Consider the following 20,504-nt stretch of genomic DNA (forward strand, 5'->3'; position numbering starts at 1 on the left):
TGTGCGAGCTTAGCGTGTGTGTAAGTTAGAGCGTGTTTTATTATTTTTACTTAGGTCAAGTTATGTATAATAATCTTCTTTAATGTCAACCTATCTCGATGGTTCCTTTATGATCACCTTTATATAAACGATTAAACACTCACCGAATTGACAAGTACACTCTTTTTAAAAAAAAACTGTTGAGGTCAAATGAGGAGGGGGAAGAGAGAACCCACCCAAACTTCCCTCACCCAATCATAACAAGTGTATTCATTGTTTTACATGCGAGAGAGGTGGCAGCCAGTTTGTGCACAGCAAGATCCCACATGTAGCTCTCTGACAATAACGCATGAGGCTGTAATTCTCTGGCTGTTCATACCGGCGGGATCTTCTGGACCTGCCAATGGCACGGAGTGCGGTAAGTGGGAAATCCCATTGACCACTGTGGGACCAGAAGATCCTGCCGCCGGCAAATGGTGCACCGTCTCCCACCGCGAGAAACACACCACGGGAGGCCAGAGAATCCACCTCCCCTTCTCCCCCCTTACTCTTTCTCCAAATAATATTTGTTAGAGGGATCAACATTGACCGAGAGACCGGAGAAAACCACCATTGCTGCTGTTTGAAATATAATGCCACAGAATCTTTTATGCCCTTGCTTGAGCGGCTGGAACCGCGATTTAATTTCTCATCTGCAGAAAAGGTTCCTTCAACAGTGCTGCACTTCCTCAGTACTGGAATATCAGCCTAGGTTGTGCATATAAGACTGCAGGAGTGTGACTTGAACCTATTGTTTTCTAATTCAGATGTGCAAGTGTTACCAAGTTGATATCGTTGCTCAATCCTGTTCCATCATTTTGGCGAATATCTATTTTTCTCCTGACTCCGAATTCTGTAGGATTCTCTATGCCCCAGATCTGATTAGACCACCGTCTCAATGATACCCTTCACACCAATGATAAGATGCATGCCTTGATATGATGCCAGTAGTGTTCATGGTGATCATTAGACCTCTTGTACTTCCACTCGCAATAATCTAGGTGCACAGTGGTTAGCACTGCTGCCTCAAAGTGCCAGGGATCCGGGTTCGATTCCCAGCTTGGGTCATTGCTGAGATGTTCCATTTACAGATGGTTCCCTCATACAAGGAGGTTGCCGTCAGCCATTATCAGAGGCTGGTTCCCTACAAACACTCACAGGAGGGAAAGGCCGTGGCAAACGTCTACTGTGCTATTCAGCCTATCCCATATAAATGTCACCCAGAACCTAAGCACAAAAATCTAGGTTAATACACTATTGCAGTACTGAGGGAGTGCTGCAATGTTGCAGTTGCTGTCTTTCGAAGCCCTGTCAGGCCTCGCCCGTTTATTTTTATTTTTCAAAGAAAAGCAGGGGAGTTACCCCTGGTGTTCTGGCCAATATTTATCCCTCAATCAACATTACAACAAAAATTGCTGCCTTTAAAGAACTGTCTGCGCACAAATTGGCTGCCATGTTCCTTACTTCATAACGGTGACAACACTCCAAAAATGCTTTGAAATGTCTGGTGGTCATGAAAGGTGCTATATAAATGCAAGTTCTCCTTTTATCCTGTATCCCTCTTCACAGCCAGTCAGTCACACAGACTTAAAACGTTGACTCTTACGACCGTTCACACGGGCGGGATTTTCCAGCCCCGCTGCACTGAACGGAGATTTGGCCGGGTGCCAAAATCTCCATCCTCATTGGCAGCGGGACATGAACAGCCGGTAAGATTCCGCCCTCTAAACTAACAGAATCCTACAGTGCAGGAGGAGGCCATTTGGCCCATCGAGTCTGCACCGATCACAATCCCACCCAGGCCCTTTCCCCACAACCCCATGCATTTACTCTAGCTAGTCCCCCTGACACTAAGGGGCAATTTAGCATGGCCAATCCAAGTAACCCGCACATCTTTGGACAGTGGGAGGAAACCGGAGCACCTGGAGGAAACCCGGGAATTGAACCTGGGTCGCTATTGCTGTGAGGCAGCAGTGCTAACCACTGTGTCACCGTACCGCCCGCATACTGGGTCTTCCCAACATTTTCTATATTTCATCTAGAAGATCACTCTGGCCCTGGGTAATGTGACACGGGACCCCTCTCATGCTGATGAAGGAGTTAATGGGTTATCTCTTCCAAATAAACAGATGCTCTGGTTAAAGTTTCTGACATTGCTCAAGTTGCTGTCTGAAAGCGATACCTTTCCCCCTTTGACAGATTGAAATTTATTTATTAGTGTCATAAGTAGACTTACATTAGCACTGCAATGAAGTTACTGTGAAAATCCCCTAGTCGCCACACTCCGGCGCCTGTTCGGGTTCACTGAGGGAGAATTTAGCATGGCCAATGCACCTAACCAGCACGTCTTTCAGACTGCGGGAGGAAACCGGAGCACCCGGAGGAAACCCACACAGATGCAGGAAGAACATGCAAACTCCACACCGTGACCTAAGCTGGGAATCGAACCTGGGTCCCTGGCACTTTGAGGCAGCAGTGCTAACCACTGTGCCACCTAGATTATTGCTAGTGGAAGTACAAGAAGTCGAATGATCACAATTTTGTCCCATTGATTAACATTTTCCTTCCCATTGACAGGTGTGTGTGTGTGTGTGGGACCGGGGGGGGGGGGGGGGGGGGGGGCTGAGTCGTGGTGGAAGGATAAACAGTGCCTGAAGCACACCCTCTCTAGCAGGGTGCCCGGGACATCAGGCAGCGCCGGAGCTTGACAAACAAGTCGATTCTGTTTTGCCCGAATCCTTCACGCCGCTGAAAAGATTACTGCAGCTGTCTCCTGTTTGAACAGAGTCAGCAATCAGCAAACAAGCCAGCGCAAGTCCCGGGGGAGAAAGCAGAACTCCAATGGCCTGCTCCAACACAGCAAAGGAATGCCTTAAGAGGCTATATATAAACCCTTAGGTGGAAACAACGCCCTGATTGTGTGACACTATCTTTGAGACCCAAAGCTCTTCTTTTGAAAGTTCTTGCTGAGGTGTCAGCAAACTTTAAAAATAAAATCACCAGAATGTCAAAATACAAAAACAGAAAATGTATTTTGGGGGCAGATAAAAGTATAATTTCAACCAGCTTTTTGGTCAGACTTGAATCTCAAGTAACATTTACAATTAAAGCACTGATCAGCAGTTACCAAAAAAGCAACTGTTTATGCAGCTCTTACGTAAAAAGTGAGAGCCCTGCTCATTTTAATTGCACCTCAGTCGTTTCCAAAAAGGATCTGCACTTGTTTTGCTGCATTTCCCACAGATTTGCAGGGATTTTTCTGCACTGAAATCTTGTTCAGTGGGAAAGCAGCGAACGCAAGTTTGAACTCATTTATAACTCTCCCAAGTCAGTCAGAATTCAGCGACGGGGTATGGGGGTATACATTTGTCAGTGTGTTCTCCCAAAGTAATTAACTGTAGGCTAAAATTAAAGTTTATCTATTTATCAGTGTCACAAGTAGGCTTACATTAAGTTACTGTGAAATGAATTTACTGTGAAATCCCCTAGTTGCCACACTCCGGCCCCTGTTCGGGTACACTGAGGGAGAATTTAGCATGGCCAATGCACCTAACCAGCACGTCTTTCAGACTGTGGGAGGAAACCGGAGCACCCGGAGGAAATCCACACGGATACGGGAAGAACGTGCAGACTCCACACAGACAGTGACCCAAGCCGGGAATCGAATCCGGGTCCTTGGCGCTGTGAGGCAGCAGTGCTAACCACCGTGCCGCCCCTAAAATGAAGTGGAATGTAGATATTCTATCACTTGTGGGTCACCAAAGATGGCTGTCATTGCGGAGTTGGATGTCTCTCACCTCTTCACAAGCAAGCCATCAGAAAAGCAAAGATCCCAGGTGGCAACCATAGCTCAGTTGGCAGCAGTCTTGCCCCTGAGCCAAAAGGTTGTGGATTTGAGTCCCACCCTAGAGTGCTCCAGTGCAGTATGGAGGGAATGCTACACTATCACAGGCACTATCTCTTGGGTGAGACTCTCCGACAGAGTATCTTACTCACCCCCTGCCTGAAATCCTACACATTTACCCCATTAACCCCCTAATCTATGCATCTTGGGACACTAAGAAGCAATTTAGCATGGCCAATCCACCTAGCTGCTATCTTTTTACATTACAGATTATAGTTTTCACAAAATAGAAAGCAATGCTAAAGTTATTATTTTGTCAGAGGAGAGACTGAGAGAATTACTTTGAAGTTCTAATTTCCAATTGCGAGAGTAAATTAAGAGGTTGCATGTTACTTTATTAATTAATATATTAAATCTTCTGTGTCTGTTCTCACTTCCTGCCAAGTCCTTTCATTATACAAATTCCTACATCCACATTTATAATGGAAGTTGCCTCTGGTAACCTACTACATTGTAATGACACCCTCCTGTCGGTATTTATTCATGAACCAACATGTCTAAATAGATTATCTGGTGACTTACAACGTCAGTGTTTGTGGCATCTTACTGTGCTTTCAAATGGGCTGCCATGTTCCCTACATTACATTATATTTCAAGCTTAATTTGTTGGCTGTTAAATGCTTTCAGACACCCTGTAAATTTTATAAATGAAAGTCTTTCTTTTACAATATAGATACAGAAATAGAAACCCTACAGTGCAGAAGGAGGCCATTCGGCCCATCGAGTCTGCACCGACCACAATCCCACCCAGGCCCTACCCCCATATCCCTACATATTTATCCGTTAATCCCTCTAACCTACACATCTCAGGACACTAAGGGGCAATATTTTAGCATGGCCAATCAACCTAACCCTCACATCTTTGGACTGTGGGAGGAAACCCATGCAGACACGAGGAGAATGTGCAAACTCCACACAGACAGTGACCCATGCCGGGAATCAAACCCAGGTCCCTGGAGCTGAGAAGCAGCAGTGCTAACCACTGTGTCACCGTGCCGCCCATTCAATATCTTGAATGCTGCTGAAAAGAGAGAAAGGTTGTTGAAGCTTTTCCTCTTGCACTCATCAGGACCAATTCAAGAATACCCAAATTTCAAACTATCACAACAATTTACACCGCAGGAGAAAATGGAGCTGATTGATTGGCTGAATGCAGGATGTAAAACTTGACAACACTCTTTTCAGCAATTATCAAGTTTTCAAAATCGATCGGGGGCAGCGCGGTGGCACAGTGGTTAGCACTGTTGCCTCACAGTGCCAGGGACCTGTGTTCGATTCCCGGCCTTGGATCACTGTCTGTGTGGGGTTTGCACGTTCTCCCCGTGCCTGCATGGGTTTCCTCCGGGTGCTCCAGTTTCCTCCCACAGTCCAAAGATATGCAGGTTAGGTGGATTGGCCATACTAAAAAATAGCCCCTTGGTGTCAGAGAGACTAGTTAGGGTAAATGCCTGGGATTATGGGGATAGGGTCTGTGTGGGATTATGGTTGGTGCAGACTCGATGGGCCCAATGGTCTCCTTCTGCAGTGTAGGGATTCTATGATTCATTCTGAGTCTTGAAAATCCCAGGCTATATCAGAAAGGGCAGACACTAAAAGGGTTAAGTACCACAGTAAGCAGTGCATTTATCTTCAAAGCTATCACACTGGAAAGACCACACTTTTTAATGAACAAGAAACTTGTTATATTCAAGGTTGTGGCAGATTTAGACAATTCAGATAATATTAGAGTTGGCTGTGGAGCGGGGTGGACGGGAGAAAATAAATCATTGGAAGGTTTCACAATCTGAAGAAATATTGCGACATTTAACTCAATGATAGACACAGATCAATTGATGTTTCAATTCTGTTTTGGATTGCTCCAGTCTGCATCATATGGAAAGAAGAAAGAATTTGCATCTCATGACATCCCAATAGACTCTCCAGCCAAAGGCGTACTTTTTGAAGTACAGTCACAATCGTCATGTGAAAGATGGGCAAGTCAATTTGTTTACAGCCAGTTCCTACAAACAACCCATTAATGACCTGCTGTGTTAGTGATGTTGGTTGAGGGATAAATATTGACCAGGACATTTTCGAAATAGCGGCCCTGGGAACTTTTATATCCACACGAGAGAACAGTCAGATTAATGCCTCATCTGAGACATGGTCTCAGCACCGATGGTATGGCACTCAATCAGGACTGCACTGAAGGTAGTGTAGCACTCAATCAGGACTGCACTGAAGGAGTGTCAGCCTAGATTCTGTGCTCATGCCTCTGGACTGGGGCTTGAATCCACAACCTTCTGACTCAGGCAAGAGAGCAAGATTGGACACAGGACTTGGGCCTTTAACAATTGGAGTCAGATCAGCAGACAAGACTGAAGGCAGTAGGGAGACATTCTCCTCTGCTTTACAGAGGTAACATTTCTGTGTAGATTATCAAGCTGCAACATGGGGAGGCAATGGCCTAGTTGTATTATCGCTAGACTATTGATCCAGAAACTCAGCGAATGTTCTGGGGACCAGGGTTCCAATCCTGCCACGATAGATGGTGGAATTTGAATTCAATAAAAAATATCTGGAATTAAGAATGACCATCAAACAGCTGTCAATTGTTGGAAAAGCCCATCTAGTTTGCTGATGTCCTTTAGGGAAGGAAATCTGCCATCTTTATCTGGCCTGGCCTACATGTAACTCCAGAGCCACAACAATATGGTTGACTCTCAACTGCCCTCGGGCAACTAGGAATGGGCAATAAATGCTGGCCAGCCAGCGACGCCCATGCCCCATGAACGAATAAAAAAAACATTGCAACTGCTGAAAAAATGAAGCACGCGGAATTATATTCAAAAATATGTGATACCAACATTATTAATGCATTATGCTACAACGCCACCCAAGTATAATGCCACTCTACCATGTTTTGTGGTTTATTTTCTGGCCCATAGTGGAAAGGTTTCCCTCCACTCATGAGTGACTTGGGTAAGTTTCTTCAAAACTACTTTATTAACACTATATATATGATAAGCTTCTAGGGGAGTACATCGCTGTTGTGTACAGAACATTCCCTCTTTCTAACACAGTCTCTGGCACATGACTACTAAAGTTGCTATTACACGTCATCATCTCATCCCCATAACTATTAACCCATTGTGTTCCATCATCATCTGCTCATAACGCACTGAAAGCTCTAATCTCTGGACATGGGCTCAAAACCAAGACCTTCTTATTCAGAGATGAAAGAGTATTAACATTTGAGACAGGGCTTGGGTCTTTGACAGTTGGAGCGAGATCAGCAGACAAGATTGAGTACTTTACTAAGAGGCAATGTCCTCTGCTTTACAGAGATAAACAGTTCATGCCACACGATCTGTAACCCTGACAACTTGCCTGGGCTTGCAAAATCTCACTAACTGTCCTGGCTGGAGACAGTACACATCTCTTTAACCTGTGCTTAACCCTCTCTCCACTCACATTGTCTGTACCTTTAAGACTTGATTGCCTGTAAAGACTCGCATTCCAACCATTATTTTGTAAATTGAGTTTGTGTCTTTATATGCCCTGTTTGTGAACAGAACTCCCACTCACCTGATGAAGGGGCAGCGCTCCGAAAGCTAGTGGCTTGGGCTACCAAATAAACCTGTTGGACTTTAACCTGGTGTTGTGAGACTTCTTACTGTGACTACAGAGATAAGATGTGGAGATGCCGGCGTTGGACTGGGGTATTGTCTCCAGCCAGGACAGTTAGTGAGATTTTGCAAGTCCAGGCAAGTCGTGGGGGTTACAGATAGTGTGACATGAACCCAAGATCCCAGTTGAGGCCGTCCTCATGTGTGCGGAACTTGGCTATCAGTCTCTGCTCAGCTACTCTGTGTTGTCGTGTGTCATGAAGGCCGCCTTGGAGAACGCTTACCCAAAGAGGCCGAATGCCCGTGACCGCTGAAGTGTTCCGCAACAGGAAGAGAACACTCTTGCCTGGTGATTGTCGAGCGGTGTTCATTCACCTGTTGTCGTATCAGGTAGAAACACTGATACGCTGCAGGAAAGGATGTCCCGAGGCATGGTACATTGGGGAGACCATGCAGACGCTATGACAATGGATGAATGAACACCGCTCGACAATCACCAGGCAAGAATGTTCTCTTCCTGTTGGGGAACACTTCAGCGGTCACGGGCATTCGGCCTCTGATCTTCGGGTAAGCGTTCTCCAAGGCGGCCTTCATGACACACGACAACGCAGAGTCGCTGAGCAGAGACTGATAGCCAAGTTCCGCTCACACGAGGACGGCCTCAACCGGGATCTTGAGTTCATGTCACACTATCTGTAACCTCCACGACTTGCCTGGGCTTGCAAAATCTCACTAACTGTCCTGGCTGGAGACAATTCACATCTCTTTAACCAGTGCTTACCCCTCTCTCCATTCACATTGTCTGTACCTTTAAGACTTGGTTACCTGTAAAGACTTGCATTCCAACCATTATTTTGTAAATTGAGTTTGTGTCTTTATATGCCCTGTTTGTGAACAGAACTCCCACTCACCTGGTGAAGGAGCAGCGCTCCAAAAGCTAGCGGCTTGTGCTACCAAATAAACCTGTTGGACTTTAAACTGTTGTTGTGAGACTTCTTCCTGTGTCTACAGAGATAACACAGAGTTATCACGCTGTAATGTCTCAACTGCTGAAAAGATTAAGCACACAGAATCATATTCAAAAATAAATGACGCCAGGACATTTATGGAGTGAAAATGCTGCAAAATATACATGGTGTACTCAGACCATTTATTTGTAAAATATTTGCAAAAAAATGCATGGTCTGTTCTGTACTGGAAACTTTGCAAATATATAACTCATTAACATGTTAGAGCAGTCCAGATGGTTTAGATTAGAAACAGGCTCATTACTTATTAGTGTAAGTAGTGTTAACAATCAGGATGTTTTATATTGAGGAATATAGGGTGGCATGGTGGCACAGTGGCTAGCACCACTGCCTCACAGCTCCAGGGAACCGGGTTCAATTCCGGCCTTGGGCCACAGTGTGGAGTTTGCACATTCTCCCCATGTCCGCATGGGTTTCCTCCGGGTGCTCTGGTTTCCTCCCACAGTCCAAAGATGTGCAGGTTAGGTGGATTAGCCATGATAGGTGCGCAGGGTTACGGGGATAGAACAGGGGGGTGGGGCCTGGGTAAAATGCTCTGTCAAGACAGTCGGTGCAGACTGAGTGGGCCGAATGGCTCCCTTTCTGCACTCTAGGGGTTTTATATGATTCCAAGATTACAGCTGTTCAAGAAGCATCCCTCTCCACCCACCATCAATTCAGAGAAGGATCTTGAAGTCTAGTGTTAACCAAGTAGAATAAGGCCCAATAAAATCGGCTAATGTTTTCTACAATATTCGCAGTTGCCACAAACAGAATAATAAACTGGGTCTCGATTAGAAGGGGGCTTTCAAAAGATCATGAGGCCATCTTTAAAATATGTCTTACAGCATTTGCAAAGAGATGAAAAATTGATTTTTCTGAAGTTGAAAGTTGCCCTTTTCTCTCCCAATTTGAACTTGTTGAGAAACGTTAGTATATGAATAAAGGGTGCTGTTTCCTCAACAAATTGCATCGATTTTCAAAATATTCAGCCGAAGCAAGTCTCAACAAAATAAAACACACCAAAGCTTTGAGGCCAGTTTCTATAACTCTGCGTAAAACTGCTGAGAATGAGTGGGCAGGGCATTGTCCAAACTGTATCAAATAACAGAATTCACAGCACTGAAATAGTCCATTCAACACACCTGATACAAGCTGATGTTTATGAGCCACACGTGCCACCTTTCACCTTATCTAATCCTATCAGCATATCCTTCCCTTCCTTTCACCCTCCTGTGCAGTTTCCCCTCCAATGCAGTTATTATGCCACTCACCTCAACTACTTGTGATACTATATTTTACACACTCTTGGATTTCTTAGTGACCTTCTGATATTTATGGTTGCGAGGTGAGGACTCCCGCACAGGTGGGAGCGTTTTCTCTACGACTTCTCTATTAAATGCTGTCAGAATTTTAAAGACTTCCATTAGGTTGCCCCTCAGCCAAGGAAAAGCCCCTAATCTGTTCATTCCTTCTGGATATTTATTTACTTATTAGTGTCACAAGTAGGCTTACATTAACACTGCAATGAAGTTACTGTGCAAATCCCCTAGTTGCCACACTCTGGCACCTGTTTGGGTGCACTGAGGGAGTATTTAGCACGGCCAATGCACCTAACCAGGACGTCTTTCAGACTGTGGGAGGAAACCGGAGCACCTGGAGGAAACCCACACAGACATGAGGAGAGCATACAAACTCTGCACACACAGTAACCCAAGCCAGGAATCGAACCTGGGTCCCTGGCGCTGTGAGGCAGCAGTGCTAACCACTGTGCCACCCTAGGGATAACCTCTCAGCTCTAGTTTCATCCTTGTATATACTTTTGCTCCTTCCCCAGTGTCTCGCTATCCTTTTTGTAATATGGAGACTGGGACGGTGCACTATACTCAGAGCGTGGTACCAAATCAAAATGGCGTTGCAGACAATCATTCTCTGGTTATGTTCCCTGCTGTTTCTCTAATCTCCTGATCTACCAGAACCTTTTGCAATGCACTGCAACCTGAATGTAGGTTTTCAAAAGCAGGTTTTACTTTCAAATGTCTCAACTCATTTCAATGTTGAGGTGCCATCTGCAGTAAGATCAGGTTTATATCAGGCGTGGTAAATGCCTACTTTTATCAGACCACAGCTCATGCTTCTGAAAATAAATTAATTAAAACAATGTTAAATTATGTGTGGGAGGATTAGTACAGTTGTATTTACAGCACAAGATTCAAAGATTAGACAAATGAACCATTGCTGCTCTCAGGATGTCCCAAAAGCCCTTTCCAGCCACAAATGTATGTTTTGGTCACAGTTGTAATGCAAAATAAAAACTGGCGGCTGCCAATTTTTGCGCATAGCAACGTGTCATAGGCAGCAGTGATCAGGTTGTTTTAGTCATGTCGATTGAGGAGATAACTATTGACCAGGACACTGGAGGGAATTCCCCAACTCTTCTTTCAAATGGGGCCTTGCAATCTTTCACACCCACCTGAGAAAGTAATCAACATCAATATAGAACAACTCAGCTAAATGTCATCACTGTGCTGCAGTGTCTAATCTCACAGTGCAGTGCGCAGAGAGTGGCAATGTTGCCCAAAGTTCAGTGGGGCTCTTTCCAGAAGGGTTTATATTGTCAAACTGCTGTCATGGTAAATGTTTGCACATTCTCCTCGTGTCTGCGTGGGTTTCCTCCGGGTGCTCCGGTTTCCTCCCACAGTCCAAAGATATGCGGGTTAGGTTGATTGGCCATGCTAAAATTGCCCCTTAGTGTCCTGAGGTGCATAGGTTAGAGGGATTAGTGGGTAAAATATGTAGGGATATAGGGGTAGGGCCTGGGTGGGATTGTGGTCAGTGCAGACTCGATGGGCCAAATGGCCTCTTTCTGTACTGTAGGGTTTCTATGATTAAAGGTTAAAATTAAAAGTGACCATAGCGTGCGTGAATAATTAATCGGCGACAATGCATGTGCATTTTTAAAAAATTCATTTGTGGGACATGGGCATCGCTGGCTGGCCAGCATTTATTGCCCTTCCCTAGTTGCTCTTGGAGGGCAGTTGAGAGTCAACCACATTGCTGTGGCTCTGGAGTCACATGTAGGCCAGACCAGATAAGGACAGCAGATTTCCTTCCCTGAAAGGACATTAGTGAACCAGATGGGTTTTTCTGACATTTAGCAATGGTGGGGAAAGGCAAGGGAATGGCATTATGTCATTACGCTTGTTTGGAGAACTGGTGCAGACACAATGGGCCAAATAGCCTCCTTCTGCGCTGTAACAAATCTGTGATATCTGTATAGTTTTAGACATCAGTCCGACTGAATGCCCCCTTAAACAGAAATACACTTTATTTTTATGAAAAATAATTACTTCTCCAAAACAGTTGCGTCAAAGGATCTCTAAGCCAGCTTACTTGCACTTGTAAATAATTCCCTCCAGAATAACGGGTGTGTGTGTGTGGGCCTCTTGTTTATGCCATCGTCCCATGGGCTGCCTGAGAAATGGAGGGGCTAAGTTGGGGCGAAGTTGGGAGCTGGGGGGATTGTTGGCTGTATTTCAGCTGGAACACACAGCTAGAAACCACACAGACAGGCAAGGCTTGTAATGGCCTTGTCAGGGCACCAGGAGTCTTTGGAATGAAACATGTATATGCATATATTCTACAGTCAAACCATAGTGTAAAGCTCCATTGTTCCTATTGACACAGATACTGCTTGTTTCACAGTGACAGCTGCTCCAAATGATTAAATATCAAATTGGAAAGCAGGTAGCGTCAGACGAATTGCCATCTTGCTGTACCATGGTGACAGAGTAGTTAGCCTGGTTCGATTCCTGGCTTGGGTCACTGTGCGGAGTTTGCACATTCTCCCCGTGACTGCATGGATTTCCTCCCGGTGCTCCGGTTTCCTCTCACAGTCCGAAAGACATGCTAAATTCTCCCTCAGTGTACCCGAACAGGCGCTGGAGTGTGGCGGCCAGGGGATTTTCATAGTGTTAAGGTAAGCCTACTTGTGACACTAATAAATAAACTCAAACAAGAGAATATGGAAGTGTATCAATTATAATACTGGGCTAGGAATTCAGAGGACTGAGCTAATAATCTAGAGACCGGGAGCTCATATCCCATCATAGCACTTGGAGAATTTGAATTCAATTTTAAAACTGAACTTGGAAATAAAAACCGGATGGCAGGTTGAGGTGACCATGAAGGGTCTCCAACCTGAAACATTAACTCAGTTTGCTCTGCTGATCACTTTTCCGACTTTTTCTGTTCTTTTACACTAAGTTTCGGGATTGTCGGAAATATCCAGCCGGTTCATTCCTTCCCCTTCCTTAGGGAAGGAAATCTGCCAACCTTCTGGCCTATATGTGACTCCTGTCGCACACCAACATGGCTGGCTCTTAACTGGCTTCAGATGTTAGCCTAGCGAGCCACAGGATTGTAAAATCATCTTCCCAGGGCATCAAGTGATACTGGTCTGGCTAGGGATGCTTACATCCAGAGATTACCAAAAGAACAAATTCCCGATATATAAGCCTGTTCGTCTTAAGGGAATGCTGCAATATTCTTCTGGAGTCTTGCAGCCAGATATAAAGTCATTTTGAAACAACAACATGAACCTATTAGCGCCTTTAAGATACTGGCAACTCTCACAAAATTTGACACAGAGTCACGTAAGGAAATACGAGGGCAGATAGCCAAAAGCCTGGTGACAGAGATAGGTTTGAAGAGGAGTGTTAAAAGCAGAACAAAGAGATAAAGAGAAGAGGTTTACAGGACGGGGAGATGAATTCCAAATGTTACAGCTTAGACAGCAGAAAACACAGAAACCAGAGCAATAAAAACCAGGCATGCACAAGAGTCCAGAATGGGAATTTGCTTGGGTTCATTGCCTGTTAATTATATTATCAAGGAGACACTGGTGAAGGGCATTATTTAAATACCTAGAACACATATAAACAGAGACTGCTGGAATGCATTATCAGCCCCAGGATAATTATTTTCATTTAATTTGTTAAGCTTCCTTTAAATGTATTTTTTGGTTACAGTGACCCTTTTAAAGGGGGTTAATTTGTTCCTTTGAATATTGGCTCATTTGTTTATTTTATTTGGTATACTCAGAGTATAAAAAGAGACTGCTGGAGTGTATCATCAGCCCAGGGAACATTAATCCAATTTACTGTGTAAGTTTATTTTGTTGCAATGCTCCTTGAAGGGCTGTTAATTAGTTAATTTATTTTATTTGTTTGTTCAAGAGAGGATAAACAGAGATTTATCAGCTATAGCTTAGTGCCTCTTGTCTTTGAGTTAGAAGGTCATGGGTTCAAGGCCCACTATAGAAACTTCGACGTCAAAATTCAGGTATTATTCCACTGCATTATTACCTTTTGGTGTGGCACGGTGGTTAGCACTGCTGCCTCACAGTGCCAGGGACCCAGGTTCGATTCCCAGCTTGGGTCACTGTGCGGAGTTTGCATGTTCTCCCTGTATCTGCATGGGTTTCCTCCGGGTGCTCCGATTTCGTCCCACAGTCCAAAAGACATGCTGTGAGGTGCACTGGCCTTGCTAAATTCTTCCTCAGTGAATGCAAACAGGTGCTTGGGGATTTTCACAGTAACTTCATTGCAGTGTTAATGTAAGCCTACTTGTGACACTAATAAATAAGCTTTAAACTTTTGGGTGGGCTTTTCCGATTTTTCAGGGGCATCATCATCCCCTGAAATATTTTAATTTAAATTAGATAGGTTGCCCTTAACGATTTGATTTTCGGTGCAGTACCCCTTTTATGGGGCTTTTTGCTTATTTGATTTTTACTTGAGTTATGAAAGGACGTTGAGCTCAGTCTCTGGTACAATTGGTCAGCATGTTTGGCTGTTCGAGACCACCCAGGAGAGAAAGCCTTCATTGTTTCTATCCCAGCATTCATTGCCTCACTGCGCTGGGTTGTCCATTTTCTTTGGTTGGAAGAAAATCTCTCTTCCCATCACCACACCCTCCCCCTCTACTGTTATCTGGGGAGTTCCCACACAAATAGCTTCAGGAGGAGGTAGTGGTATTGTGGTAATGTCACTGGACTAGTAATCCAGGGCCCCAGGCTAAGGCTCTGGGGACATAGGTTCAAACATCACCCTGGCAGCTGGTGGAATTTTAAAACGTCAATTAATAAATCTGGGCTATAAGAACTAAAAATAGGGACTGGAGGTTTTGTGACATTGTTTCTACCTCCGGGCTTGAAGTTCTGGGTTCAAGTCCCATATCAGGTCTTGGTAGCCATGGACAGGATGCCACTTAAGACTGGGAATTCTGCCAGCACCTATTCCCCAAAGGGGAGAAAGTGTGTGAGATGATTGGAAAATAAAAAATTACAAAAGCTTAAAATATGATTAGAGACTGCTGGGACACTGATGTAGGAGGCAGACCTTTGTAAGGCTGTATTCTGTAAATAAACCTATTGCCATGGTGTCTAGTTTAATAATTCACCATTTATCTTGGAATCGATTTCCCATCTGGGAGGATTGTGGGGCTAGGGGAGATTACAGATATCAGCTAGGATGAGGCCACGGAGTGACTTGAGAACAAGGAAGGCAGCTAAAGTCATTCAAGTGCCAGGAACAAATGTAGATCGTAGAATCGCTTCAGCCCATTGAGTCAGCACCGACTCTTCGGGTAAGCGTTCTCCAAGGCGGCCTTCATGACACACGACAACGCAGAGTCGCTGAGCAGAGACTGATAGCCAAGTTCCGCTCACACGAGGACGGCCTCAACCGGGATCTTGAGTTCATGTTAAATGTCCCCTCATCACACCAAGTATTTCCACAGACAAACCGACATAAGACATTGGCATTACGTTGTTAATATATAGTTTTAGTTTAACTAGTCTTCTTGAATTCTCTCAACATAAAAAACAATCCTATTGCAAAACACTGAACTTTTCACGGTGGCACAGTGGTTAGCACTGCTGCCTCACAGCGCCAGGGACCCAGGTTCAATTCCGGGTTTGGGTTACTGTCTGCATGGAGTTTGCACGTTCTCCCCGTGTCTGCGTGGGTTTCCTACAGGGTGCTCTGGTTTCTTCCCATAGGCAGATTGGCCATGCTAATTCGCCTCTTAGTCTCCCAAGATGTGTAGGTTAGTGGGATAAATATGTCACTTTATAGGGATAGAGCCTGGGTAAGATGCTCTGTCGGAAAGTCGGTGCAGATTTCATGGGCCGAATGGCCTTCTTCTGCACTGTAGGGATTCTATGATTTTGTTGACATAAAAACTTTCCCACTGCTTTTATTTGAAAGAGAGCAAACATTATTGGATTAAAGAAAAGCTGTGCCTCAATCACCCAACCACTTAAGTGGCTTTTGTTGTATTTCTTTTTCTGTTAGACAGAGGGTCTGCATTTCATGCTCCACCTTTGTCCTGTCCACTCACTTGCTGACCAAGTGATGGTGCTTTGCTGGTAGCACAGGGTACATAACTGCAAGTGCAGCGCTGCGAACGTCTTCTGAATCACCTCCTCTGATCAATGATCATTGCACTGTTCTAATGCAACCTTGTGAAGCTGGCAGGGTAACAGAATGGTAAAACGAACGTAGCATTTCTTTCTCTGAATAAATGACATTTCTGTCAAGCTGGATATTTGCAGGATGGGCACTCACCTTAAGGCATCTCTCTTTGGAAATCATACATTTCCAAAGATGTGCGGGTTAGGTTGATTGGCCATGCTCAAATTGCCCCTTAGTGTCAGGGTTCTCTAGCTAGGGTAAATGCATGGGGTTATGGGGATAGGGCCTGGGTGGGATTGTGGTTGGTGCACACTCAATGGGCCGAATGGCCTCCTCCTGCACTGTAGGATGCTATGATTTCAGTTACTAGAACAGATTAGCAAAAACGCTGATGGTAAACTTCCAGTTCAATATTTTCTGTTTTGTACATACGCACTGATCCCTTAGATTCGTTTTGTCCCTGCTGCAGTTTCAACCTTAAAGAGCACTACAAACCCCAGCATTGGAGGAATGCAAACCCCTCTATTAACCTTGTGAAATATTCTAGCAATCTGCCTTGCTCAGCTTTACACTCAGTCTCGCCAGAACATATCTCAACATTAAACATCTCTGCAATCAGTCACTCCCAGTAAACAGAACCTACTTCTGATAAGTTTCCTGGTAAGCACATCACACAGTCAAGAGTCCGCCTCTACACACAGGTTTCCCCAGTAAGACATCAGGAGTGGGTGTTGCATTAGAACACTGGGGGGTGGCAGGAGAAAGGTGGTGAAATATTTTCAAATATTCCAACAATCAGCTTTGCTCAGCTTTGCAACAAGTCTCGCCATAACATATCTCAGCAATAAATACGTCTGAAATCAGTCGCTCCCAGTAAACAGAAACTACTTCTGATAAGCATCCCCAGTAAGACACCACAGAAAGTTAACACTGTCCACTTCCATATGTCCACTTCTACAAATTTGTTTTCCCCTGAAGCACAGCTCACTCCAAATCAATCATTCCCAATAAATACAGTGGCCTTCTACAGGTCACACAATCCCAATTGTCACAACCTACCTTCACCATAATGCCAACAAGTGTAGCCCATCTCTACTATAGCATCAGCAGCACATCCCACCTTCACAATAGCATCAAATATAGCTTATCATCTTTACTAGAGAGCTAACAAAACGCAGCCCCGCTTCACAATGGTGCTAACAAAACGCAGCCCCGCTTCACAATGGTGCCAACAAAACGCAGCCCCGCTTCACAATGGTGCCAACAAAACGCAGCCCCGCTTCACAATGGTGCCAACAAAACGCAGCCCCGCTTTACAATGGTGCCAACAAAACGCAGCCCCGCTTCACAATGGTGCCAACAAAACGCAGCCCCGCTTCACAATGGTGCCAACAAAACGCAGCCCCGCTTCACAATGGTGCCAACAAAACACAGCCCCGCTTCACGATGGTGCCAACAAAACGCAGCCCCGCTTCACGATGGTGCCAACAAAACGCAGCCCCGCTTCACGATGGTGCCAACAAAACGCAGCCCCGCTTCACAATGGTGCCAACAAAACGCAGTCCCCCTTCACAATGGTGCCAACAAAACGCAGCCCCCTTCACAATGGTGCCAACAAAACGCAGCCCCCCTTCACAATGGTGCCAACAAAACGCAGCCCCCCTTCACAATGGTGCCAACAAACACAGCCCCCCCCTTCCCAATAACCCCAATAAGCACAGCCCATCTTCACAACACTGCCACCCTTACAATATACTCTGCACTCCAATGTCCCCCCATCTCTCTGTGCCCAGTTTGCCTCCAGCACACAGCAGATACCTGGTGAATATCAGCAAGAGCAATGTGACAGTGGAAGGTTGCTGACAGAAACAGGTTCCTTTCTCAGACCGCCGCCCCCACACCCACCCCGAAATGTCCCATTGAAAGGGGCTGTATAGCCTGTGCTGTTTGCTGCCTGGAAGCAGCAGTGGCTGCGCCTGTACCCCGGTGCCCCGCATCCTTTCGGCCAGCCCGTGTGGCCGGGCTTGTAGCCGGGGCTGAGGGCGGAGATCCTGAGCGCTGCGATCCGGGAGCTGCACTCCACAAACTTACCGGAAGCCTGGAGGAAGTCTGAAAAACCTGAGACTGTTAATAAAGTGAAGACCCAAAAGGAATCCATTAGTTCCATAGTTTAAATGTCCCGTCTGAGAGCGGCGAAGGCGATATAGAGAGTGGAGGAAACAAGATGTGAACCAAAGTTTCTTAACGAAGGCTTGTCGTTGTCACAACTTTTAGATCGCACTCCCACCCTTTCTCTCTCTGTCCGTCTGAGAGTCAAAATGCGCCTCTGAGTCATTGGTTTATGTACTTAATGCGAAACAGGAAACTTCAAATTCAGAAGTAGGGCTGGGCTTCCAGTGAGAGAGAAAAAAAGCCTCCTGCAGCCAATCATCAGCTTGTTTCAGATCCTTCCTGCTGGGCAAATTGCAAATTCTAAGACAGACAGAGGGTAAAACCACAGCACACAGCTCAGCACAGAGCATAACCAACAGTTTCTGATCTTAGCAGAGAGGAAGCTGCTTTGCATACATAGTTTTTTTAAAAGATTATTTATTGGTGTCACAAGTAGGCTTACATTAACACTGCAATGAAGTTACTGTGAAAATCCCCTAGTCACCCCACTCCGGCGCCTGTTCGGGAGGGAAAATTTAGCATAGCTAATGCATCTAACCAGCACGTCTTTCGGACTGTGGGAGGAAACCCACGCAGACATGGGGAGAACGTGCAGACTCCGCACAGTGATCCAAGCTGGGAATCAAACCTGGGCCCTGGCACTGTGAGGCAGTGTGTGTCCGATGTGAAAGTTTAATAGGGCTGACTATATTTTCCCTAATCCCTCACACACACAAAATATGCATCCAGCTTATTGACTTTCTCTAAAGATAAATTACTGCGGATGCTGGAACCTGAGGCGAAAACAGAAAATGCTGGAGAAACTCAGCTGGTCTAACAGCTTCTGTGGAGAGAGAATAGAACCAACATTTGAAACGCTGGCTCTATTCTCTTCCCACGGATGCTGTCAGACTTGCTGAGTTTCTCCAGCACTTTCTGTTTTTGTTATTGACTTTCTGGCTGGAATTTTACCGGCACGCTGCCCGAGGCCGATGGAGAATGCTGTTCTGGGAGCCTCACCCGCCCCGATTTCGGTAAAATCAGTGCCTCTATCCTTGGTCACGAGAGATTAACGTTTAAAAAGTCAGAGTGTGTGAAGTGCAGAGGAAATGGGGTTTGAGTTGGCACTGGCAATGGGCTGAATGGCCTCCTTCTGCACTGCGAATTCTTCAAGATCTAATTTTCCTGACCTCCGTTTGTACATTAAGGCAAAAAAGACCGGGCTGGGGGAGTGGGGGGAAGAGTGGAGACTCCATTTGCGGCAGCCCATGATTCCTGGGAACAGAACATAGCAGTGGGATCCAGCACTCCCCGCAGCCTGCTCTACCATTCAAATGGATCAAGGTTAATCTATATCTCTACTCCATGTATCCGCCTGGGAGTTTCCAGTTGTGGTGGGATTGGGGTAGGGGTGGGGAGGGGAATGCTGAGCTGACACAAGTCTGACGGAATTATGTAAGTGATGCGAATAATAAGCGAGGGAGGGAGAGGGGGGGGGGGGGGAATGTGGTTCCCTTTTCCATTTGGAACGTGTGTTGGAGTACCCAGGTTCAGTTGCCACTGTGGCTGTTCCAAACTAAAGCTACCAGAAGATCTGAAGGAGGAGAAGTTCTTGGGGAAGGCAGAGGGAGGAGGTCCCAGTGACAGGCTCAAGAACAGTGGTGGGAAACCTGCGTGAAGTGGGCCACATGCAGTCCATCTGGGTTCTGAGTGCAGCCCACGAAATACTCTGTTGAACTTTGCCCATGTGCACATTCCACTGATTTCCATCCATGTAGTGTTTTTTTCTTGCCGGTAAGACTGAAGTGATCCTCGAATAAAGCAAAGGCAAGTTAAGTGCTGATTGCACACAACATTGACTCTGAGAGCCATGCGTTCCCTCCACATTCAAAGTGTAAGTATCTATTTCTATAACTTGTTATGAAATATTCAGTGTGTATTTAATCTTATTCATGGGGTCATGGTTAATGAACAAGCCTGATTTCAATCTTGTGATCCACTGAGATGAAGGAGGGCCACTCATGTGGCCCACTCACCAGCCCAGATTGCCCATCACCGCTCAAGAATGTGTTTGCTGGTGTTATTGTGAAGGTGGGCTGTGTTTATTGGTGTTATTGTGAAGGTGGGCTGTGTTTATTGGGGTTATTGTGAAGGTGGGCTGTGTTTATTGGGGTTATTGTGAAGGTGGGCTGTGTTTATTGGGGTTATCGTGAAGGTGGGCTGTGTTTATTGGAGTTATTGTGAGGTTGGGCTGTGTTTATTGTGAGGTTGGGCTGTGTTTGTGGGGTTATTGTGAAGGTGGGCTGTGTTTAGTGGGGTTATTGTGAGGTTGGGTTGT

At 45.5% G+C, this 20,504-nt stretch overlaps 1 protein-coding gene across 1 annotated transcript in view; it reads right to left on the minus strand.

Moving 5' to 3' along the window:
- tgfbr2b (transforming growth factor beta receptor 2b) overlaps window positions 1–18,348 on the minus strand; it is a 77,703-nt gene extending 59,355 nt beyond the window's left edge. Inside the window, exon 1 of the mRNA XM_078242185.1 lies at window positions 18,107–18,348. Coding sequence (XP_078098311.1) covers window positions 18,107–18,182 — 76 coding nt within the window. The 5' untranslated portion in view covers window positions 18,183–18,348. The remainder of the gene's footprint in view (window positions 1–18,106) is intronic.
- Between the last annotated feature and the right edge of the window lie 2,156 nt (window positions 18,349–20,504).

This window comes from Mustelus asterias, chromosome 2 (assembly GCF_964213995.1).
Source record: "Mustelus asterias chromosome 2, sMusAst1.hap1.1, whole genome shotgun sequence".
Taxonomy (NCBI): domain Eukaryota; kingdom Metazoa; phylum Chordata; class Chondrichthyes; order Carcharhiniformes; family Triakidae; genus Mustelus; species Mustelus asterias.